This window comes from Oreochromis niloticus, linkage group LG23, assembly GCF_001858045.2.
Source record: "Oreochromis niloticus isolate F11D_XX linkage group LG23, O_niloticus_UMD_NMBU, whole genome shotgun sequence".
NCBI lineage: Eukaryota > Metazoa > Chordata > Actinopteri > Cichliformes > Cichlidae > Oreochromis > Oreochromis niloticus.
The window spans coordinates 4,655,137-4,680,376 of record NC_031986.2 but is presented as its reverse complement, the minus strand read 5'-3'; the positions used below and the strand labels follow the sequence as shown (position 1 = coordinate 4,680,376).

General features: G+C 41.1%; 1 protein-coding gene across 2 annotated transcripts; it reads left to right on the top strand.

The window, feature by feature from the left end:
* Nucleotides 1-544: 544 nt before the first annotated feature.
* On the top strand, nucleotides 545-13,284 carry LOC112843834 (zinc finger protein 675). 2 transcript variants are annotated; one of them, XM_025902990.1, is made up of 4 exons: nucleotides 6,484-6,505; nucleotides 10,169-10,765; nucleotides 11,091-11,361; nucleotides 13,048-13,284. In XM_025902990.1, the coding sequence occupies exons 1-4, from the start codon at nucleotides 6,488-6,490 to the stop codon at nucleotides 13,071-13,073; spliced, it is 912 nt and encodes a 303-aa protein (XP_025758775.1). In that variant the 5' UTR covers nucleotides 6,484-6,487; the 3' UTR covers nucleotides 13,074-13,284. The 2 variants fall into 2 exon arrangements, 1 of the variants encoding a protein (XP_025758775.1); XR_003216368.1 differs by lacking the exons at nucleotides 6,484-6,505; nucleotides 13,048-13,284 and adding an exon at nucleotides 545-686 and having other exon boundaries at nucleotides 11,091-11,567.
* The last annotated feature ends 11,956 nt before the right edge of the window (nucleotides 13,285-25,240 follow it).

Sequence of the window (25,240 nt, the reverse complement as noted above, 5' to 3'; positions counted from 1 at the left end):
TGTTTGTAAATAAACCGCACGTTGTTGTGTAATTTTCTGGATTCTATACTGATTGGGCTACATATTTATTATACAGGCTATACAGTACATAAAATAGAAACGTGTTTTATGTAACTAAAGTGTTTAATTATGTGGGCTACAGACAATAATTAAGTTAGAGACTATATTTATATGAAAAACGTGTGTACTTACTGCATTTGAATCATTATAACCATATGTAACCACCTGCATATGTGTTTGGAAAAAAAAGGCTTTGATTTTGCCACCCCATTTGATTTCTTTGCCACCCTCATGCCACCCCAAGAAAATTTCTCTAGATCCGCCCCTGGTTATTAGTGATTTCTCTGAGGCATCTGGTTTATGTCTAAATCTAAAAAATGTCAATTACTAGCAATTAAAGGCTGCACTGCAAATACTATGTGTAACATTTCTGTTAAACAAGAAGTCACATACCCAGGACTGTTAATATCCAAAGACCAAAAGTCAAGATGCTCGTCAAACTTAAAAAAAAAAAGAAAAAAAAAAAAGTACGTTCTAAATGAAACTTCAGACGTCACTAATCACGTGACTCTGGCCAAACGAATCAAGCCTCGACACAGTGCTTCTGAAGCAGCGTGTTGATCTTTCTGACACACGCACCGGAGCGTCAGCTTCAAGCGGACCATCACTACCTCTCACATCTAAAGGTAAGTGCCAAGGTAACTTTGAACTGAGTTCAGTCAACCTCGAGTTTTTCGAAGTTTTCTGAATGAAGTTTTCTGTTGCTCTCTGTGAGAGAAGACCGTTAAAGGCGAGGCTCTCCAGAGTGTAGCAAAACAGGAAACAGCAGCTGTGTGTGTGTAAGTGTGCAAACGAATAGATTAGAAGTGCAAGTGAGCCACGAGTAAAGAAAGGTCAAGTTTCGTGAGTTGTTTTTCTCACCACTGATCACGCGCTCAACACTCTACACATACTTGTATCACACGCGCGCTCTCAAGCAGTAGCGGTTTTAGGTTGCCCGGGGCGGCATCGTGGTGGGGAGCGGCACCACGGGCATCGGCAAAAAAAAACAAAAAAACAATGCTCGTACTCATGCTGCCCCAACGTCAGCTAGCGCATATTGGGAATGTCGTAGGCACCGATCGGTTTTCTATCGCCCATTTGCTGGGAGTAAGGGCGCCCTCGTTTGCGAGGTGCGCCTGCTGCTTGCTGCACTGGGAGGAGAGGGCGGGGCGGCGGGGGATTCTCTGGCTGGCTGGAGCAGCGTCTAATAACCAACTCGCAAAATAAAACAAAATAAAAACAAACCAACAAACACGAAAACACCAGACATCATGATACAGACTTATAATCTGCACCGATGTTTTTTAGAAATTCTAAAAAACACTTTCCAAAAAACCGCCCTCGGTGCGCCTGCTCACTGCTGAAGTCAAAGTAAACTTTATTGTCATCTCCGCTACATACAGTCCAGTATATAGAGAGACGAGACGACGAGGCTCCAGTTACAGCAGTGCAAGTAAACAAACAATATATATAAGAAGAGAAAGAAAATAAATATACACTTTAGGACTCGGGGTAAAGGGATCAATAACAATTTAAAATTTAAAATTTACAGTTTGATTTAAAGTCTCACACACAACCCGTCGAAAGGGGAGGGGGGGCTGCTGCTTCCAAATAGAGCACATTTCATTCATAATGTTGTAAATCTAAGCTCATTATGTATTCATGATTTGAATCCTGGGTTGTGTGAAATCTCAGAAATGCACCCTAGACAAAGTGAATCTGTGAACTAAGGTGTAGGTCTATTAGGTTATGTTGTGGTGATCCTCGGGTTGAGGGATGGGTGTTCACACTGGAGTGCAAAATTAAACCAATGGAAGATGGACAAGAAAAGTTGAAAGCCATCAGGTGCTCAGTTTAGAAAACTAGAGAAAATAAGAGGAGGAGAAATGAGCAAAAGATACAGGAAGCAGATGTGTCATTGGGAGTGTTCGCCCAGGGCGCCAAACAGGCTAGGACCGCCACTGAGGGGATCTCTCAAGCATCAGTATTGTACAATTCTGGGCGTCACGTGAGTTGCAGGTGTTACCATATAACGGAAATCTCCATTGTTCTGCAGCAGTGGTTCTCAAACGTTTCACAATGAGTTTCACCCTTACGAGCGACATCACAGCACAGTAGTGTAGGCCTATTTAACACCACATACACATACTTGCCAACATTTAAAAGGGCTCTCTCTCTCTTTCTATCTATCTATCTATCGATCGATATATATACTGCACTGCCAATACTCATGGACAATACACCTTATTTATAAATCGTATTTCTGTTCCGGATGCATGTATGTATATATACATATATGTATGTGCATGTATGTTTGCATGTTTGCAGGTGTATGTATAACTTGTACATATCTTTCTTGTGTAAATGTAAATTTGTCTGCTATTGTGTACTCCACACACATGGAGAGATGCCAAACTGCCTTTCACTGTTCTTGTAACAGTGACAATAAAAAGCTATTCTAATATATGTATATCTATATATATATATATATATATATATATATATATATATATATATATATATATATATATGTAATGTATATATGTGTGTGTGTGTGTGTGTGTATATATATCTATATATATAGATATATAGAGATATATATATATATATATATGTATATATGTGTGTGTATATATATATATGTATATATGTGTGTGTGTGTGTGTGTGTGTGTGTGTATAAATTGTAGAATTACAGGGATTATTTCGCATAACCATCATCTTTATTATTGCATTAATTATCATTTCATCCAAGCATTTATTGAAGTTCCTGGCATTATGTTATAATTTGTATTACAGGGGTTATCATAATCAAATATTAACATGTTTATTACAGGTGCAGTTATAACCACTTTAAATCGTTGAGTTAAATCTATAATCTTAAAAGCTTATACGCTGAGTATATTGTTACAGTAAAATAGTAGCTGAGCAAAGGCCTGAATGTATTCAGCTTCTTGTTGCATTTGAGTTTGCCTAGTAACAGGTGACAGAAGGAGGACAAGTCTATGGGGACCTCAAAGGCCTGACCTCATCACCATATTTGGAAGAGGATGCCAGAAAGGGGAACTTCTGTGTCTGCATTTATCTCTTAGAATAGATCATTATCTGTAGAAGAGGCAAACAATGTTCTTAAGATGCAAATTATGTGCTTGTAAACGCAAGAGGGGGCGTTATAATACCCTGATGGTATAAAAGCAATCTGAAGTGTATTTTTGAACGGGGATTTACAACTGATGTGTTGCAGTTTACATCTCCCCACGCTGCGCGTATTCATTAAAATCAATTGTTTGACCAACCTCTTCTGGACCATCGTTGTTCTACTCTCGTCCTCAATTTCGGACCCATAACAATACATATATATATAAATATATAAATATATATATATATATATATATATATATATATATATATATATATATATATATATATGTGTATATATATATATGTATATGTGTGTATATATATATATATATATATATATATATATATATATATATATATACACACTACGGCAGCAGTGATCAGTGAGATGCTTGGCTACAAGTTGAACAGCCACAAGGGGCAGTACCCTCCCTGGAGAAGGAGGCTAGAGGGCAAGATCAAAGTAGCACGGAGCGAGGTTAGCCAACTAACGGAGTTGCAGAAAGGCGCGACAAAGAAGGTGCATAAGAAATACAGCAAGCTGTCCATACCTGAGGCCTTGGAAACTGCCAAGCAAAGACTCACAGCCTTGGCCAGCCGCTTGAGGAGGTACACCAGAGAGATAGAAGGCAGGAGAATAAACCAGCTGTTCTCCACAGAACCAGCAAAGGTGTACTCTCAGTGGCAAGGGAACAATAACAGAACATGGTTCACGCCTACTGGCTGAAGAAGCTGACTGCACTCCACGAGCGTCTGGCAGCACAAATGAACCAGCTGCTAGCTAACGAGAGACACCCGGAATGGCTAACCGAAGGTCGGACGGTCCTGATCCCCAAGGACCCCCAGAAGGGACCGGTCCCATCCAACTACCGACCAATAACCTGCCTCAGTACTACATGGAAGCTCCTGTCAGGCATCATATCGGCTAAGATGAACGGGCACATGGGTCAATACATGAGCGGGGCACAGAAAGGGATTGGCAAGAATACCAGAGGCGCAAAACACCAGCTACTGGTAGACAGAACAGTCAGCCGAGACTGCAAGACCAGACTGACCAACCTGTGCACAGCCTGGATTGATTACAAGAAGGCCTATGACTCAATGCCCCACAGCTGGATACTGGAATGCCTAGAATTGTACAAGATCAACAGGACCCTAAGAGCCTTCATCAGGAACTCAATGGGGATGTGGCACACAACACTAGAGGCCAACTCCAAGCCCATAGCACAAGTCACCATCAAGTGCGGGATCTACCAAGGAGATGCTCTGTCCCCACTGCTGTTCTGCATAGGCCTGAACCCCCTCAGTGAGATCATTAACAAGACTGGCTACGGATACCGACTACGAAACGGAGCGGTTGTCAGCCACCTCCTGTACATGGATGACATCAAGCTGTATGCCAAGAGTGAACGAGACATCGATTCACTGATACACACTACCAGGATATACAGCAATGACATTGGAATGTCATTCGGACTGGAGAAGTGTAGTCGGATGGTAACAAAGAGAGGGAAGGTAGTCAGAACTGAGGGGATTGAACTACCAAAGGCAACATTGCAGACATAGAGGACAGTTACAAGTACCTGGGGATCCCACAGGCGAATGGGAACCATGAAGAGGCCGCTAGGAAAGCTGCAACCACCAAGTACCTGCAGAGGGTCAGGCAAGTCCTGAGGAGTCAGCTGAACGGTAAGAACAAGATCCGGGCCATCAACACCTACGCCCTGCCCGTGATCAGGTACCCTGCTGGGGTAATAGGCTGGCCAAAGGAGGAGATAGAAGCCACTGACATAAAGACAAGAAAGCTCCTTACCATGCATGGAGGGTTTCACCCCAAGTCCAGCACCCTGAGGTTGTACGCTAAGCGGAAGGAAGGGGGCCGGGGACTGGTGAGTGTCAGCACCGCAGTCCAGGATGAGACAAGAAACATCCACGAATACATCACGAAGATGGCCCCAACTGACAGCGTGCTCAGTGAATACCTCAGGCAGCAGAAACCCAAGAAAGAGGAGGAAGGCGAGGAACCATCATGGAAGGACAGGCCCCTGCACGGTATGTACCACCGGCAGATAGAGGAGGTGGCTACCAGTGGCTGGACAAAGCTGGACTGAAAGACAGCACAGAGGCACTAATCATGGCAGCACAAGAACAAGCTCTGAGTACAAGATCCATAGAGGCTGGGGTCTATCACACCAGGCAAGACCCCAGGTGCAGGCTGTGTAAAGATGCCCCAGAGACAATCCAGCACATAACAGCAGGGTGCAAGATGCTAGCAGGCAAGGCATACATGGAACGCCATAACCAAGTGGCCGGCATAGTGTACAGGAACATCTGTGCCGAGTATAACCTGGAAGTCCCGAGGTCAAAATGGGAGATGCCCCCAAGGGTGATGGAGAATGACCGAGCTAAGATCCTGTGGGACTTCCAGATGCAGATGGACAAAATGGTGGTGGCTAACCAACCGGACATAGTGGTGGTAGACAAACAGGAGAAGACGGCCGTAGTGATCGATGTAGCGGTTCCGAATGACAGCAATATCAGGAAGAAGGAACACGAGAAGCTGGAGAAATACCAAGGGCTCAGAGAAGAGCTCGAGAGGATGTGGAGGGTGAAGGTAACGGTGGTCCCCGTGGTAATCGGAGCACTAGGTGCGGTGACTCCCAAGCTAGGCGAGTGGCTCCAGCAGATCCCGGGAACAACATCGGAGATCTCTGTCCAGAAGAGCGCAGTCCTGGGAACAGCTAAGATACTGCGCAGGACCCTCAAGCTCCCAGGCCTCTGGTAGAGGACCCGAGCTTGAAGGATAAACCGTGCTGGGTGTTTTTTTTTATGTATGTATATATATATGTATGTGTGTGTGTGTGTGTGTGTGTGTGTATAAATATATATATATATATATATATATATATATATATATATATATATATATATATATACATATATTTATATATATATATATATGTGTGTGTGTGTGTGTGTGTGTGTGTGTATATTGGTGTGTCGGCCCACTGGGCATTTGATTCTAATAACAGGCCTCAGTCTCTCCTGCTGCACTGCTAAATTTTGTATCGGTGCTCAAACCTTTTGTGTTTGTTTCCAATAAGTTGCCCACCTCGGGAAGCAAAAATGTGTTCTTTTACTTGTCAGATGAACATATGAGACACTTTGACTCTTCAGTGCAGTGTGGAGCCTAACAAAGATCTGCTTTGTGTCCCAGCTGATCAGCAGGAGGAGAAGAGTCTGACGGAGCAGCAGAGGAACATTTTCAGCTACTTGGACTCAGCTCAGCCACTACAGAGAAAACAATGAGCTCAACACAGAAGGTGACAGACAGAGCAGGGCGATATGACCAGAAATATTTATCACGATATACATTTGAAAATTTGCGATAATGATGTAACTGATGATATAATTGACACGAGACAAAATACTTTACAACTCCACAACTTTATTAAAAATCCCATCAATGTATTTTCACTTAAACAAACAGCTGTTTTTTATGTGTATTGAAGTTATATAAAATTTAACCGTGCAAATGCAAATTCCTTGCTGACAGTTTAACCAAAAGGCATTTCCAGTGGAAATTGGCCGACATTTGCTCCGAGGAATTTGCATTTGCTCTGTTAATATTTTTGGTCATATCGCCCTGCTCTACTTTCATGTGTTACTGTTTAGGCTTAAATTGGTTTGATGTTTGGTGCCTTTTTCTTAATGTAAAAAACCCCTCAGGTTACAATCAGACATTTTTCTTTACTGAACCTGTTGGGTCTAAACTCAGACCCTGCTGTCTCCAGGACTTATTCCCATGAAAGAAAAACAAGGCAACAGCGATCGATCGAGTTACTTGCCCCCCCCCCCCCCCCAGAACCTCGAGAGTCTGGGAAGGGGGACAAATAAATTCCTTTCACCACAGAGTTAAAACAATGTAGAGATGGTAGCATAAAAATGACAACATTTAACAATTCACTTTAACAGAACCAAGCAGGTCATTTTACCAGCTCAGATCTAATTCATATGACAGATAATATATGGTATAAACATCTAGATGATGGGAAAGTGGTATTCTTGGACTTTAGTGCTGCATTTGATTTGATAAATTTTGATCTTTTGATTGATAAACTAAAATGTTGTTGATTTTCACCAGCTGCTATGTGCTCGATAAAAAGCTGCCTCACTTCTCTATTCAGTTTTCACTAATGATCAGCAATATGTCTTGGCTTAATCTTGGGTATGCCAATGATTCCACCATGTTTTATTCAGCCAGTGACAACTCTGAATTGACCAGCATGTCACAACAAAATTTGCTGAATGTCTTTGACTGGATAAGTAAAAACAACATGATTTTAAATGTATCTAAATCCAAATCTATGTTAATTAGAAACAGATTAGTCAACAACCCACAACTGAGTCTTTCCATAGCCAGTGTTAGAACACGTCACCCAGATTAAACTACTTGGCGTTACCATAAATCACCACCTTTCATGGTCTCAGCACATCGACTGTTTTTAAGAAAATGGGACAAGGCATAGCTATGGCTATGAAATGCTCTTTCTGTATCACTTCTTCAATTATGAAAGATGTCATTAATGCACTAGTAATGTCTCATCTGGAGTATTGTTCAATCATTTGGTCAGCAGCTAATAAGACAGATCTTAACAGACTTCAGTTAGTCCAGAATAAGGCGTCCAGATTAGATGTTCATACTATACTAATTAAAAATGGACCGATCCTCGCCTCACAAAACGCGCTACTTGGCGTAACCCAGCTTTGCTTATCAGAGAAGTATGTGTCACTCGATAGAGCGGCTGTTGTCTGCGAGACCTGTCGGCGAACTGGTGGAGCATTTGGAGCCTCACTACATGCTTCCAAACCGCAGCATTTTTAATCTTAATCTCTTCCATACTGAGGCGAAAAGGAATCGATTTGTCCCGTACTTCAGCTAGAATGGAGGAAAAAAGACTGGAGTTAGTCTGTGTCCTTAAGCTGCAGCTGCCTCTTCTTCTCTCATGTTTTCTAAGTAGCTGACAGCTGGTAACTGTGCAGGGGCGGCTCTAGCAAAGCTTTGCCAGGGGGCAGGTAGGGCATTAACAAGAAAAGGGAGGCACAAAAAATACTTTTCTTTGTTATTTCAGTTGTCCATTGTGTGTGTGTGTGTAGGTGGTTGTGGGTGTGTGTATGTTCAGTCCATGAGTTTAACGTGGATCAGATGTCAGGAGGCAGAGTTCAGGAGTCTGACAGCTGTGGGGAAGAAGCTGTTCCGGTACCTGGTGGTCTTAGTCCGGAGGCTCCTGTAGCGCCTCCCAGAGGGCAGGAGGGTGAAGAGTCCATGTGATGGGTGACTGGGGTCTTTGATGATTTTCCCAGCCCTTTTCAGACACCGCTTCCTGTAGATGTCCTTTATGGCAGGAAGTGGTGCTCCGGCGATGCGCTGGGCAGTTTTCACAACCCTCTGCAACGCCTTCCGGTCCGAGGCGGAGCAGTTCCTGTACCAGACTGTTATACAGTTGGTCAGGATGCTCTTGATGGTGCAGCGATAGAAGTTCACCAGGATGTCTGAGGACAGGTGGTTCTTCCTCAGAGTCCTCAGGAAGAAGAGGCGCTGGTGAGGCTTCTTGACCAGCTTGGAGCAGTTGGTCGTCCAGATGAGATCCTCGGAGATGTGGACTCCAAGGAACTTGAAGCTGCTCACACGCTCCACAGCCGTCCCCTTAATGTAGACGGGTGGATGTGGGTCAAATTTAATGATGGTGTTAGAACCATCGGCAGGTCTGCAGTCGTGGGTGAAGAGGGAGTAGAGGAAAGGGCTCATTTGGTATAACGGAATAGCTTTAGTGTCTTGTTTTTAAAACTTGAGTATGAACTTATACAAAATGCAGCAAGATATTTATTTAAAAAACTGTTTTATTGATTACAAAAAACGCTATATCGGATTCATATCGGTATCAGCAGATATCCATATGATATCGGAATCGGTATTGGACATTAAAAAGTGGCATCGTGCCATCTCTAATACTAATATCGATAAAATGCATTATCAACTTTCTTGGCTTCCTGTACAGGCTCAAATATTCTATGGCTTACTTGTAGTTATAAAGAACGCAATTCTGTTAAACACACCACATTTATTTCTGCTCAGCTGCAGTATCCAGATGAAATACATAATGATATTACACGATTTTCAACAAACTGCAATTTAGTAAATCCTCGAGTTAAAAGTAACTTTTTGTAAAACTGTTATATTTAGAGCAACTTTCAAGTGGAATAAATTGCCTTATAAAATTAGAGAATTAGTAACTATTCAAAACTTCAGTGAACATTTAAAAGTCGATTTACAGAACTTTTAGTTGTTGTAATATTGTAAGAGATGATTTGTTTTTGATATTTGTGTAATGTGCCTCAATGTTATTGATATTATTATTATTGTTATTATTGTTTTTTTTGATTGTTTATATTTTAATTGTGAAACCTCACTGTGGATGTAAGAGCCAAATTATGTGGATATCTTGAATCCACTTTATTGTATAATATTTTATGTGATTGTATTTGACGGAAGACGAGCAAAATCTGTTGTGGAAGCTAATGGGGTTCCTTTTGAATAAACAAATAAACAAATATAGGATTTATTATCACTGAATAATTATGTATAAATCTATAAAAAATTATAGAAATATGTAATAAAAACAACAACTACACACACACACACACACACACACACACACACACACACACACACACACACACACACACACAATCAGGAGGGATGGGCATGATTTTAGTGTTTAAACAGTCATGAGTTATTTTTAACACCAGGTTGGATGTAATGTGTTAGAACTACCAGCAGGTGGGGATAAGAGACCTTTAAGGTGTTTGGTGCCACACTCCACCTTCAGGTTTAAAACTAGTGTTAATGGAGGGAGTTTGAAGGTTCAGTTTGTTCCACGACTGCATTTCACTCACTGCCTCTGTTTGTATCTCTGTCACTGCAGGACCAACATGGAGCGAGAAGTCAGCGCTCTCAGGAGGCCGACAAACCTCACAGAAGAAAGAGAGAGAAAACATACAGCTGTGACGAGTGTGGGAAGGATTTTACTGGGAAGGCTGAACTAAAACATCATCAGGTCATCCACACTGGAGAGAGACCGTTCAGCTGTGACTTGTGTGGAAAGTCTTTTTCCAGGAAGGATTACCTAAAAACACACCAACTCATCCACAGTGGAGTTAAAGCGTACAGCTGTGATCAGTGTGGCAGAGCTTTTACTCAAAGTAGCTACTTACAGAGTCATCTAGTTACCCACTCTGGAATTAAGGCATACAGCTGTGACATCTGTGGAAAGACTTTCAGCCGGACAGGGCACCGAAATAGACACCTACGCATTCACACCAGACATGATGTGTACTGCTGTGAACAGTGTGGCAAAGAGTTTATAACAGACGCACAGTTACAAGAACACATGTTTACCCACACTGAGGGACGACCTTATAAATGTGGCCTGTGTGAGAAGACTTTTAAAGCTCCACGTCACCTGAGACGACACCAACAGATCCACACCAGAAAGAGACTCTACAAGTGCAGTTACTGTGAGGTTTGTATTTATATTGTTATCTTGTCATTTTAGCCTGACTGTTTGGAACAACTCTGCTCATTAAACTGTGTTAGCATGTTAGCAATTCTACTGCATGGAAAAGCAGCTCTGAGTGATTATTCAGATTTTCATGTCAGTTATGATTTTAGTATTACTGTAGTTTTATGGTGGTAGTATTGTAGTTATTGCAGCCCAGTAAACTGAGTGTGTTAACTGAAACAGTAAAATGTAATTGGACGTCTGCAGAGATGCTCTTTATTTCAGGCGACGTTCAGGATAAAAGTGTTGAAGGACTGACTTACACTGTCTTTGTGTCTTTGTTTAGAAGCAGAGCGACACAGATGGATCCAGTTCTCAACCCTGTCATCACTGTGGTGGTGGGAAAGACTTTCGTTGTGACCTCTGTGGAAAAACTTTCAGTCGGCAAGACAGCCTAAAAACACATCAACGTAGACACACTGGAGACAAACTGAAAAACTGCAAAGAATGTGGGAGAAGCTTCACCACATCACGTAACTTAAAACGCCATGAACTGATTCACAGTGGGGTTAAAAAGCACCTCTGTGATCAGTGTGGGTCATCCTTCACCACTGCAGGTGAGCTTAAAACACACAAACGAGTCCACACAGGAGAGAAACCATACAAGTGCAGACACTGTGACAAAAGTTTCTCATGTTCAGGTCATCGTAACAAGCATGAACATACACACATGGAAGGAAACTACAGCTGTGACCAGTGTGACAAGAGCTTCAGGAATCTCAGTTCATACTCCAAACACAAACGATCCCACGTTACTAATAAACTGTTTCACTGTTACCAATGTGCCCAAACATTCACCTCATTGTCTGCTCTGTGCAAACATCAGCGTGATCACTAAGGGCTGAAATCACTCCCATCACTGGATCACAGTGAATCTGAAGAGACAGAAAGATCCTCTGGTTTCAGTGTCAGACTCAAAAAGCTTGAGATCAGGCTCCACAGAGTTCAGATAGAATCATTTAAACTTGTGTTGAACTGAACTGGTTGCTGGGCTGAACTTCTACATAATACAGATTTACATGGGATCTTATTTTCTGTCGTTTTACTGAGTCAGTTTTGTCCTTTTTTCTCTGTCCTGGTTTTGCTCGTCTGTAAATAATTGAAATTCAGTCAAATAGTTCATTGTTCTCCAGCAAAACGTTTTGGAAACTCATGTTTAACCTTTAAAACTCTGACATGTTTTAGCACACAAGGCTTCATCGGGGAGTTCACTCATGATTGGACCATGAGAATAAAGGTTTTTAGTTCTTTCAAAGAGAGTCTTGGAGATGTTTGATGTTTTTGTTTTTTCTGAAACCACCTGAAAGAAAAACTATTTTTCTTGCTTTATGTAGTGTGGAAGTTTTTAATGTTTCTTTCATCTGTGATGTTCTTGAATGTGTTGACATGAAGATGGTACAAATAAACTGTCCTTTTAGCTTTAGCTCCTAATTTATTCATTATTTATGGATGTAGCACAGCAGCAGTTTCTTGATTAACACATGGAGGGCTCGGGATCTGATGGTAAATAATGTTTGTGTCCTTGTACACATCATACAGCTCAGCTGTTCCACAGATGTCAGGTTTACACAGTGGGATGGTTTGTAAGAACGCAGCTCTCCTGTGGATAAATCCTTACTCTTAGCCTCAGGACCTCACACAGTCCCAGCAGGTTCGGTCAGAAGATTTATCCCTTTTTCATTTCTATATGATTCTTCTTGCATCTAAACAAAGGTGATTATGATGATGATGAGTCATTTATTAAAAAAGAAGCAAAAAACAATATTGTTGTATGAGGATGTTTATGGCAGATTTTGTGCATCAACATTTTTGTACATGAAAATGTTGAAAGGATGCAAAGGAGGAGGAGGGCACAAGAGCTCAGCACGTGATACTGACTGGAAGCAACACAGCTGCTGTTGACAAAGCAGCAGAGTCAGATATGAATGTGTATTGAATTCATCGTGTAAATATACCAGATTTATCCACATACGCTAGTTTTCACCGTTTTTTTAAACTTTCAGTAAGTTTACTTTTAGTTTATTTTTACTTTCTTAAGACGCAGGAGAATCTGATTCATCATGATTGAGCATTTCATTAAAGTAATGTTTAAAAGACATTTCTCGTTTGTTCTTTCAGCTGCAGCCTCGCTGGTGTTTAACTGTCTGACAGTAAAGAAGATAAAAGATACATGCAAACACAAACACATGAACAGTATTTGCAGAAAAGCTTAAAGCTCTTGTTTGTCTGTTTTTCTGTTCCAGTCATCGCCAACATGGCGAAGATGTGAAGCTGCCTTTCTGCTACAGTATCTCCTTACATACATTTGCTCATATCGTGGGACTTCTTATAGAGAGTCTTTCTTTGACCATGTCTCACTGTGTTTTATTCTTGATGTTGCATTTGAATCTTGCATGACTTTATTTTAATAATGTTAAAATGGATGGATGGCTAGACAGACCCCCTGAATTAATCATCTGAAATCTTTTTATTCCTTTATTCCACTGCTTTCAGGCATTTCTGTGCATCCAAATTTATATATAGATATCAAAACACTCATGTCTTTACAGTTTGTTAATATCTTCATAATCTCCAATAATGTTACACCCCAGTGCTTTCATTTGAACCCCAAGTGTCATTGTCTTTGAAAAAGCACAGAGTATAATGCATCTATTTTGCAAAAATAAATAATACAATAAATGTTTAAAGACTTTCAAAAGGGTGCCCTGTTTTTCCCTTCGTCGTATCGTACAAATAGAGATAATATAATTATCTGAGGAACAATTGTCAATAAGCAGAGAAGTTATTTAAATATTAATGCAAGACATGGAAGCAGCTGGTGTTGTTCCTAAATTAGGAAGAATATTTTAAAATTACTTCACAATTCTTCTTGCACTTCAGATTGTTACAAACTATCAGAATATAAAGAAAGTCAGAAAATGGAAAACCTCAGCTTATAAAACTGCTATTTTTTTAACCACAAACCACTGGATCAATTTCAAGGGTTTTGCGCTTGATTTTTATTTAATCATAAAACACTGCAGAGACGCAAAGAAATAATCATTATAACAGTGTGCAAATACTATGTGTCCAAGCTATAGACGTCTCTGAAGCGACACTTTAAGAAACTCCTGCATAGCTGCGGGGTGCACAGTCCACATTTCACAGTGACAGCACAAAGACCCACACAGCTGGATTTGGATATTTAACATTCTTTCAGTAAAAATTAAACCCTGCATGAGTCCATGAATATCTGGCATTAATCATATGAAAGCCTCTGCTGTAGCACCCTGTCATCCATTCATCCAAGAGATGTAACCAAGATACTGCCTCTATTAGATAATTATTAGATAATCATTTTTGAAAATAATCTTTAACATCTGAGTAATTTCAGATTTTACACGGTCAGGTGTATCAGAGTTTAACTCAGAAAATTAAATTTTAACTCAAAACGTATTTTAAATAAATTTCAAACGAGCCATCATGATAAAGGGAATGTGTGCAGTTTTGGTGCTCCGTAAGTTCTGTGCTGAACAGCGTGGCTGACTCTTTGTATCTACTATTGCCTCCACAGTCTGAGTCCACACAGGTAATGAGCCATTATGACCAATTATGGAGTCCACTGCCAGCTCATGCTTTTTTGAGGTTATGTCAAAAGGTTTCTTGGAAATAAACACGGACTATTTGTTTAGGCAGTCTGTGTCAGTGGGCTCAGTCAGTGGTCACGTTGTCTTACTACAATGAACACATGCAGTGTAGTTTATTTTTGAGTTAATCCAGCCTTCTACCTGCAAGAAATCTTTAGTGCAGTATGTAATCTGCTTCTGAAAATAGCTCCCAGCAAGAAGAATTTCTTCTTTCAGCTCTAATCCGTGAAAAACAGACAAAAAAAACCACTTGGTTGGTCTGTTCATTGTCACCGCTCTGATGTCAGGTGTACATGATTGGAGGATTTGGGGTTGGGTTCTCTGCTCATTCATCACTGCAGATTTTAGTTAGATTTGTTTGTCCGTGGGAACTGTGGGAACCTTAAATTAAATTTTGGATGTAAACAAAAAGAAGAGCGTGAAGGGGTGTGAAGAAAAACAGATTTTAAACTTTGTTTTTTTACCTGGACTCTGGTGCCATCCTGTGGCTGCTATGAAACAAAAGTGAAGTAATGGAAATAAAAATGTTCTCAGTTTTCCTTGTTTGCCAAACTTCTCTCTAAAAACCAAGTCTGGTCCCTGTGTTTTTATTACAGTCTCTACAGTGTGAGATAATAAAAGGAGGATGTTGAAGGCAGCACCGCTCCACCTGCACTATACACACTATACAATTTTTTCATAACAGATGAGTTTTGTTTTTTTGGCTTTTTTTTGGGGGGGGGTCTTTTTTTTATTCCCACCTATGCTTCTATTTTCTATATTAAAAAACACAACAGGAGTTATGCAGGTTTACTATGATGAAAACTCCAGACTCACAGTGAAACATCGTGCTGTGTAACACTATACACCAGTGTAAAGTTCAGGAAAGTTTCTTCATGGTTCAGAGGCTGCTCGGCAGAGGATGATTTAAAGATGCGTGTGAAATGGGCTGTTATGATTGGTCAGAAAATGTGATGACGGTTGCCTTTTTATAAAGAGTAGCCTTTCCTTTTTGCCAGCGGTCGTGGCCGCTAAAGAGCGTTTCCCTGAGCCTTAAAACTGCAAAGACGGCACGGCGCTGTCACGCTGATGGCCCGGGAGATACCGTTGGTGAGTTGGAAACTATTGCCTGGATGCCGAAACTCCCAGTAGCCAGGAGAATGCCAGGAGGGGTTTGTTCATATGAAATAGGAAAAAAAATACAAAGCATTAAACCATGTTAAAAACACAACAGCCTTTATAAATGTAGTTTGGACCACTTTGCAGTTATTTATTTGTAAAAAACAAATGTTTGGAATCATGTATGATTTTCGTTCCACTTCTCACGTGTACACCACTTTGTATCAGTCTTTCACGTGGAATTCCAATAAAATTGATTCATGTTTGTGGCTGTAATGTGACAAAATGTGAGAAAGGTCAAGGGGGCCGAATACTTTTGCAAACCACTGTAAAATAGAACAAAATACAAAGCATTAAAAAATGTTAAAAACACAACAGCCTTTATAAATGTAGTTTGGACCCAGAAGCAAGTTTCATCAGGTCATCACTTAAAGTCTGGATATCCCACCTGCTGTGGAGTTTTAATGCAGTACAGGTGTTATTATTAAACTCCTGTCACATTCTGACCATTAAAATGAATAACATTCATGTAAGAAATAAAATTCTTTCAAGTAAACTGTATATGGTGTTAAATAGGCCTAAACTACTGTACTTTAATGTCGGCAATAAGGGCAGTACTTCAAGAGCCATATATTTTATGAGGTGGTACTCATTGTGATATATAGAGGACAGCAGGAGCAGAACAGACACACAGCAACAACCAACAACAACCCTGCAAGTGGACCTATTTTGGGGGGACTTGTGTATCATGTAAAGCACTGTGCAATGCTCTATGTGACAAATATTAAAAAATAAATTTCATTCAATCATTCAACAAATATTTTGTTCTCTATGAATGCCCAGCAGCCCTGAAACCCTCTGAACTCTAATGTTCACAATCCAATAAATCGATAGACTTTGAGGAGCATGAATTAGACTGGATAAGAATTTTTATGGAACTTCTTTTATCCTGGACCTGGAAGAACCCTTGACCCCAAGCAAGCTCATGCCATCCCCCTGTACCCAGCTCCACTTGTTTGTGAAACAAAGCTGTGTCCCTTTGGTTCTCCTGTTTGGTCTACCTTAGTAATTTGGACATCCTCAACAAAACGAACAGTAAGTATGGAAAATTCAAGTCCATGTCAAGTTCTTGTCAACGGGAAGAGAAAAAGTGTCTCATCAGTTTGATACCTGCTACGTGAAGGTGTTAGAAAAGATTTGCATCAATAAGATTTCTTTTTCTGGTCTATTATGGTTACTTGTGAGTTTAGGCTATTCAGACATCTATGAGGGCTGTGATAAGAGAAGGAGAAGGTTTTAGAGATGTTAAAAGTTTGCCTATACTTTCACATTTTAAAACACTCTAAACACAGTTACTCCTGCTACAGAACCTGCTGCCTTCTGGTGGTGTCTAATAATCTTAGGCCCCCTCCTCGATTCAGAGATGGTCTTTCCCTTTTCACTTAAATGGCCTCCTTGACTCCGCCCTCAAGCCAGCGTTCCTCCCTGTCCAGGATGTGAACATCCTCATCATTGAAAGAGTGTCCACTGGCCTGTAGGTGTGAATAGACTGCAGAGTCCTGGCCTGACGAGGCAGCTCTTCTGTGTTGTGCCATCCACTTCGCCAGAGGTTGTTTGGTTTCCCCGATGTATAAATCCTGGCAATCCTCCTGGCACAACAGCGTACACTATGTTACTCTGTTTGTGTCGGGGGACCCCATCCTTAGGGTGGACCACTTTTTGGTGCAGCATGTTTTGGGGTTTAAAAGCCACAGAGACCCGGTGTTTAGAAAAAGTGCGTCTCAACTGCTCCGATACTCCTGACACATATGGGATCACTACAGGTTTTCGCTTGGGCAGCGGTTGTCCTTCTCTCCTGGATCGGCTGGAGCTTTCTTTAGGTGCCTTTCCCGCTTTGACAAAAGTCCAGCTGGGATAACCACATTTACTCAGGGCCTTCTTTATGTGCTGTTCTTCTGCCTCCCTGGCAGCTGTGTCAGTGGGGATGGTGTTCGCTCTGTGTTGTAGCGTCCTGATGACACCCAGTTTGTGCTCCAGTGGATGATGAGAGTCAAACCTTAGATACTGATCCGTATGTGTAGGTTTACGGTACATGTCAGCCTTTAGATGTCCCCCATTACTGATGGAAATCTCACAGTCTAAGAAGGCTAACCTGCCACTTTTCATATCCTCCCTGGTGAATTTGATGTGTCGGTCCACCGAGTTAATGTGATCCGTGAAGTGTAGTACATCCTCAGATTTGATTTTCACCCAGGTGTCATCCACATATCTGGCGGTGTTCCAGGGTAGGATAGCAAAGCCCTCTTTTCCTCTTCTTCCATGTACAAATTGGCCACGATGGGTGAAACTGGGGAGCCCATGGCACACCCATGTTTCTGCCTGTAGAACTGATCCTTGTATGTGAAGTAGGTGGAATGAAGACACAGTTCCAAAAGCAAACACACTTGGTGGATGCTGAGAGTGGTCCTGCTGCTGAGGTTGGTGTCATCCTGTAATCTCTTATGGACTACCTCCAACGCTTCCTTGACTGGGATGCAAGTGAAGAGAGATGTAACGTCGTACGAGACCATGGTTTCATCTGCCTCCGCAATGACATCTCTCACCTTCTCAACAAAATCCAGGGTGTTCTGGATGTGGTGTTCAGAGCTGCCCACCAGCGGGTTGAGGATCGAAGCCAGAAACTTGGAGATGTTATAGGTGACAGAGTTGATCATGCAGACAATCGGTCTTAAAGGTGCCCCCTGTTTATGTATTTTCGGTAAACCATACAGACTTGGTGTAGACCCCCCTGGGTACAGCCTGTGGTATGAGGTCTGGTCGATATCGATAATAAAAAAATGGGGAACTGACTGACTGGTTAAAGCTGACAAAAGCTGTCAAGACTGACTGACTTAACACCATTGTGTGAAGTTAACCCCCACCTGACAAAGGTGTGGATGTATCTCTGTGTGTGTCTCTTGTTGCAGGAACAGAAGGAGACCACAGGAGGAATCTTGGGTCACATGACTATATGAACTCTGCAAATTTAACCTTTTTAGTTTAAAATTTTGTGTGTCTGTGAATTTACCACGGGTGTGTTATTCACTACCTTGTGTTGCTCACAGAGATCACTGTGAGAAAGAGTGTATACACCTGTGCAGCGCTAACATTTACATTTCTTTTCTACAACAGATGGTTAATCATGTGATTTGATCATGTGATTTACAGCAGGACACAACTTAATGTTTTTCTACCACAGGATTACTGAGATTTTGTGTGAAGAAAACTGTGGTTACAGGCTATATGTTGGTGATGAAATTACACTGTGTTGTTGAGAAAATGTTGGACAAAATGTGAATGTTACAGGGGAGAAGTGAATACAGTGTGATACTGTGTTTAAAACCATTGTTGCTTCTTTTACTTAACTTTATGACCTTTCACAGCACCACTGGAATCGGGATGGCCGATGCCTGACCACCAGGATGATCCGTGTGTTTGGCTGATGTTTGTTTTTCTTTAAGAGTGTTTGTAAAGGATTCAGCACAGACAGACAAGTGACAATCGAACAGATGTGCAGTGGTTGCAAAATAGTTACATGGGGTTCATTATCTGACCACTATTGGGCTCATGGTGAGTGACAAACTTAAGGAAAGTCACTGATTACAATGTGGAATGACGTTGAGATGTTCAATGATTTGGAGCAAATTATGGAAAAAGTAGGAGTTTAATGAGTTTAGAATAAACCTGCAATGATCCTTGTGGTTCTGTGAACAGCACAAATGCCAGGTGACTGTTAAATAACTAACAGCACTTTTTCCACAACTGAAGCCAGTAACTTACTATCCTAAAAAGATTAGCTCTAGTTTCTTGTGCTTTACCTCCATGCATGAGATCAGTATGTGCAGCAGCTTAAGCTGTGCAATGTTTCAGGAAATAGTTTATTTCACCTTTTGACACTGTTAGTTCCACACGAGGTAGATGTCTACTACTGCAGACTAAAATTACATTTCTGTCAGCTGCAAGACATTTGTCTTTAATGTTACTGTTACTCTTACAACCACACATAACCATAAAATGGTGCACAATTCTGAATCCATCAACTCTTTTGCCAACGAAAGAAGAGGGCACTTCTCATGAGTGTAGAGAGCACGTGGAGAAGGAGTGTAAGCCAAGGGATGACTTAACAGATGTGCCACTTGATGAGGGAATGGTTTGGTTTGTTGATAGTTCGAGTTTTACAACAGCAGAGGGACAGGCTAAAACAGGTTTTACTGTAGTAGATAGTGAGAAAATTATCTGTGCAAGACAACTAGCATGTTTCATATTTGCTTAAGCAGCAGAGATGCTAGCTCTAAGGGTGTAAAGCTGCAGAGAGACAATATACACTGATAGCCAATATGCATTTGCTACATTACATTTCTTTTTAGTGCAGTGGGTGAGACGAGGTGTGACAGCCTCTACAGGGAAGCCTGTACAACACATCAAACTCCTGCAAAATCTGCTGGAAGCAATAATATTGCCCAGTAGAATTGCCATTTGTAATTGTGCAACACATGTGAGGGAAAGATCCAGTTGCATTAGGGAATGCTTTTGCAGATCGCAAAAGAGGCAGCTTTAGGAGCACATGGTGTTCACATTTTAGCAGTGCAACATCAACAGACATCGCCTATTATACAAGATGCACTGGCAGACATGCACACAGACATATACACACATGCAGATATACACTCATCCCCCCTCCAAACGCCTTCAACGCTTATTCCCTTCCGATGCTGACGGTGAATCAAGGAGACCAGCGCATAGGCTGCAGGCCCGGATGTACTGTCTACACTGACTGTCTCTCACCCTTTACCCACCCCTGTTGCTTCTCATGTGTTTCTTTTGTGTATTAAGAGTTTTTTCATGTGCTATGTGCTGAGGTGTTTTTGTCTGTTCTCAAACTGATCTCCCTGTTGGAGTTCAGTCTGGGGGGAATTATTTTTTTCTCCTTATCCTTCCTCATGTGGTGCTTTTTCCATTGTTATACCTCTCTGACCTGTCTTCACCATGTGATGTTTTTGTGTAATGTATGTATGGTTGGAGGGTAAGACGGCGCCGCCATTGCGTGCAATAGGTCGGCAGCCTTAACATGAAATTTCCCCTTGTGGGACTAATAAAGGTATATCAATCAATCAATCAATCAAGTAGGGAAGCAGATGCCATTTCGGTTGCCAAAGCAATATGTAAGAATATCATCCCGGAACACGGGATTCTGGAGACTATTTATAGTGATGATGGTCCACACTTTGTAAATGAAGTGATTGGATTAATGGCACAGCATCTAGGGATAACACTAAAACATCATTGTTCATATCACCCACAAAGTGCAGGGTTGGTAGAGAGAACTAACGGCACAGTAAAGCTAAGACTTAGGAAGTCAATGGAAGAGACAGGCAGGACATGGTTAGACTGTATAGAACTAGTTAAGATGTACATGAGGATTACTCCAACAGAGAACGGTCTGACTCTTTGAGATTATATATGGTAGAGTATTTAGAGTTTTAGTCTTCTGTAGTGATGATAGAAACGCAGAAGAGAGAGCACATTAGCAGATTGGATGCTCAAAATGTTTAAAAGTACACAAGTCATGAGAACAAATGATCTGCCAGATGATTCTGTTTCTCCTCAGGAGCAGAGTCTGAAGTCTGGAGATTGGATGTTGATAAGGCCATGGAGAGGAAGTGCTCCGTTCTTACTGCAGGTTTTCATAGAAAGTATAGAGAATAACACCCTCCCTCCTACTCTTACTCAGGGTCTCATAACACTTATTCCAAAGCCAAACAAAGACTTATTTCTTATGGCTAATTGGAGACCCATCTGTCTGCTCAATAATGACTATGAGATTATGGCTTTAGTACTTGCTAACAGAATTAAAGAGTTCTTGGACACAATTATCGATGAGACACAATCAGGCTTAATGAGAAATAGACACATTTCTAATAACATTAGACTGGTTTTAGATCTACTTAATTACTCTGATTTGGTATCTGACAATAGCTTCATTCTCTTCCTGGATTTTTAAAAGGCCTTTGATACAATTGAACATCAATTTATTTTCCACTCTTTGGAAAAATTTGGCTTTGGATCATTTTTCTGTAAAGCTTCAAAACCTTGTACACGAATGGCAATAGCTCAATTAAAATGATTAAGACTCCACCCCAAGATTTGACCTGTTTTACAAGGAATCACCATAGCTGATAAAGAGCTCATCATCAGCCAGCTAGCTGATGACACCACTCTTCTCGAAGAATGCAAACCAAATCCCTCCAGTCCTTTGTGTCATTAGTGATTTCTCTGAGACATCTGGTTTATGTCTAAATCTAAAAAATATGAATTACTAGCAATTAAAGGCTGCTCTGCAAATGCTATCTGTATCATTTCTGTTAAACAAGAAGTCACATACCCAGGACTGTTAATATCCAAAGACCAGTCAAGATGCTCGTCAAACCTAAAAAAAACAAACAAAAAACAGTACGTTCTAAATGAAGCTTCAGACGTCACTAATCACGTGACTCTGGCCAAACGAATCAAGCCTCGACACAGTGCTTCTGAAGCAGTTGATCTTTCTGACACACGCACCGGAGCGTCAGCTTCAAGCGGACCATCACTACCTCTCACATCTAAAGGTAAGTGCCAAGGTAACTTTGAACTGAGTTCAGTCAATCTTGAGTTTTTCGAAGTTTTCTGTTGCTGTCTGTGAGAGAAGACTGTTAAAGGCGAGGCTCTCCAGAGTGTAGCAAAACAGGAAACCACAGTTGTGTGTTTGTAAGTGTGCAAACGAATAGATTAGAAGTGCAAGGGAGCCACGAGTACAGAAAGGTCAATTTTCGTGAGTTGTTTTTCTCACCACTGATCACGCGCTCAACACTCTACACATACTTGCATCACACGCGCGCTCTCAAGCATCAGTATGCGGTTGTTAAAGTCTGACGTCACTAGCCGTGTCTGGGCCTAAACTCCGCTGGAGGTCCATATATCAAACGATCACTATGGCATTACTGAGAGTTGGAAAAACTGTCTAAAGTCATTCATCTTTAATAAAATGATCAGCGTTCTGCTCTACCAGCAGGGTTCGTACGGGTCCTTGAATATCCTTGAATATGCTTGAATTCTAATGTCGTCTTTTCAAGGTTTGAAAAGTGCTTGAATTTCAGATGTGGTGCTTAAAAGTGCTTGAAAATGTAACTGTATTTCATTCACAATAAATAGCTATCTGATTGAATTGTTTTCTTATCAGACAGAGAAATAAAATGAGACGCAAAAGCAAAATTTCCCCGCCTGGGCTGCCTTGCGTCTGTTTCAATATGTGACCCCGCCCCTCCCTCGGACAGTCGGGGATGAGTGCGCTAACATATCTGTAGGTTGCTGTTTTAATGAGTGTTTGGTGGAAAACAACAATGGCAGAGTTTGTGTTCTCCAGTCGCATGATAGGTGAGTCCTAGTAAATAATTTTCCAGTACGCGTACGTTACACATGCTATTTTTTTAAAATTATGGTTATTATTTTGCTAGCTATCAAACTCGCTGGAGAAATGATTGAAATGCACTGAGTGTGATGCAGTATGGCAGCGCTATTACGGAATATGCTGTGAACTTAGCTAACATTACTTAGCAGTAATATGAGTTAATTTACTCAAGTCAAAGCTTTAAACATTAGCCCGATACATAACTAGCCAACTTAAGGCTTTCTGATTAACCCTCTGGGGTCGACGGACCCAGAGTCTCCATTTCAACTTGGGTCGAACGTGCGGACTTCAAGCTATATACCAGTTTTTAAATTGTGTTGATAGGTCATGTGGGGGGGTGGTTTCTGAATAAAACAGTGGCGTTTACTCCGGGAAGAAACGGTAAAAACTGCGTTTTTTTATGGAGAGCCCTAGCAAACACGCTTTGCTTGTGGGTGAAAAAAGAAAAAAACACTCCTTCCCTATTGGTGGAAAAATGTACCATGTCGACCAATCAAAAAATGATACGGCAACATGTGGTATTTGGTTGTTGGGAAGAGAGAGAGCGAGTGAGCGAAAAAGAGAGAGAGAGTTTTACGTGAGAGATTTGTGACGTTTATCATGTTTGGAGTCTCAAGTTAGTGTGTTTTCTTGTGTACAGTGGCGTGCCTAGAAAATTTTTGTTGGGGGGGCCAGGTAGGGGCACAGATTTGGTGAAGGGCAGATGTAATTGGCAGATAATGTTAAAAAAAATTCTACCAACAGTTAACCATCATTCAATAACCCTATAAACCTAATAACTGAATTTGCTTTTGACTCTTATTAGAATGACGTTTTAACCACTACGGTGCAAAGTTTTTAGATACTGCGTTGATGAAGTACAAGAGATACAATCAGTGCTTTGTCAGTGTTTACTCAGCATTCAAGGACAGCAATATTTGCATAGTATTTTTACTGACATATAGTGCACATATGTTTTGGGCACAAACATTTTTGAATATTAAAATACAAACATTTTTAACATACAACTGGCAAATTAGCCAATGCCAATGCAAAACTTTATCTTTTTTTTTTAATAGGCAGATAATCTTCTCACAAACTGGTGTTTGATTTTGAAACAGGAAAAAAGTGGGGAAACAAATGAAAAGACTAACATTTGAATGAAACCTGAAAGCAAGTAAATACTTTTTATGCTGCCTTATGGTAAACTTTGGTAATATTGATGTATAAAGAACAACACTGGCTGATGATGAAATACAGTCAGCTGGCATGGTGACACTGCCAGTATTAACCTGCAGGGTTGGACTGGGACAAAAAATTGGGCAATTTGACCAGAGACCGGCCCACCAGGTATTAAAGCCATAAAGCCTTTGAATGAAAACAAACGCTGTTGTGACAGTGATGTACACGGTCTTGTTGGTATATGTATGATTTCCATCAATTTTACGTCAGATAAAAACTTTGTTCGCAAGATTCAGATAATTATTTAATAAAAGCTAGATATTTTAAATGAGAATAAGCAAGAAAAGTATTTCTTTGTGCCCCCCTTTCCCTGTTAATGCCCTACCTGGCCCCCTGGCATAACTTTGCTAGATCCGCCCCTGCACAGTTACCAGCTGTCAGCTGCTCAGAAAAGGATCCTGGTGTTATTTGTCTCTCAGAAACAGTTCATAACTTCCCTTCAACTCATTCATGTCACCTAAAAGGTAAACCTGTGCAGCAAAGACACAGAATAACTCCAGCTTTGTGTCTTTTTCATTCTAGCTTAAGTCCGGGACAAACTGTGTTCCTTCTCAGCTCAATACGAAATGTGTAATATTTTCTCTGAATGAGGGACCATTCCATTTTTTAAGGAGCCGTTGGCAACTCTACTAACTAACCTTATGAATAAAATAAAGTTCACCATCAGTAACATCATAGCACCCACCCAGCTGTATAGAAACTCCGTCATGCTAGCTAGTACGCAGTAAGAGTTATTGTAACTGACGGTAAAAAGTCAGCACAACGAAAATAAACTCCACCTAAACTTGGTTTATATCTGACCCAGATAGACTGCAGGTCATAACTTCTTACCTGAAGTTCAGTTCACCTGACACTCGGACCAGCAGCCGCCTCGGGTCTCTCCTCCTCCTGCCTACCCTTCCCTCATCCACCTGCTAGCCGCCGTGGAAGCTCCGCCATGCTCGATGGCCAGTCCAGCTATGTTAAACTGTTAATCTTTCGCCGAAAAACTGTTTTCTGTGATGCTGT

Bases quoted from the DNA above. Each gene is read 5' to 3' on its own strand.
- LOC112843834 (XM_025902990.1), top strand. The intron at 10,766-11,090 runs GTTTGTATTTAT...GTCTTTGTTTAG, and splicing joins ACAAGTGCAGTTACTGTGAG to AAGCAGAGCGACACAGATGG. The intron at 11,362-13,047 runs GTGAGCTTAAAA...TTTCTGTTCCAG, and splicing joins GTCATCCTTCACCACTGCAG to TCATCGCCAACATGGCGAAG.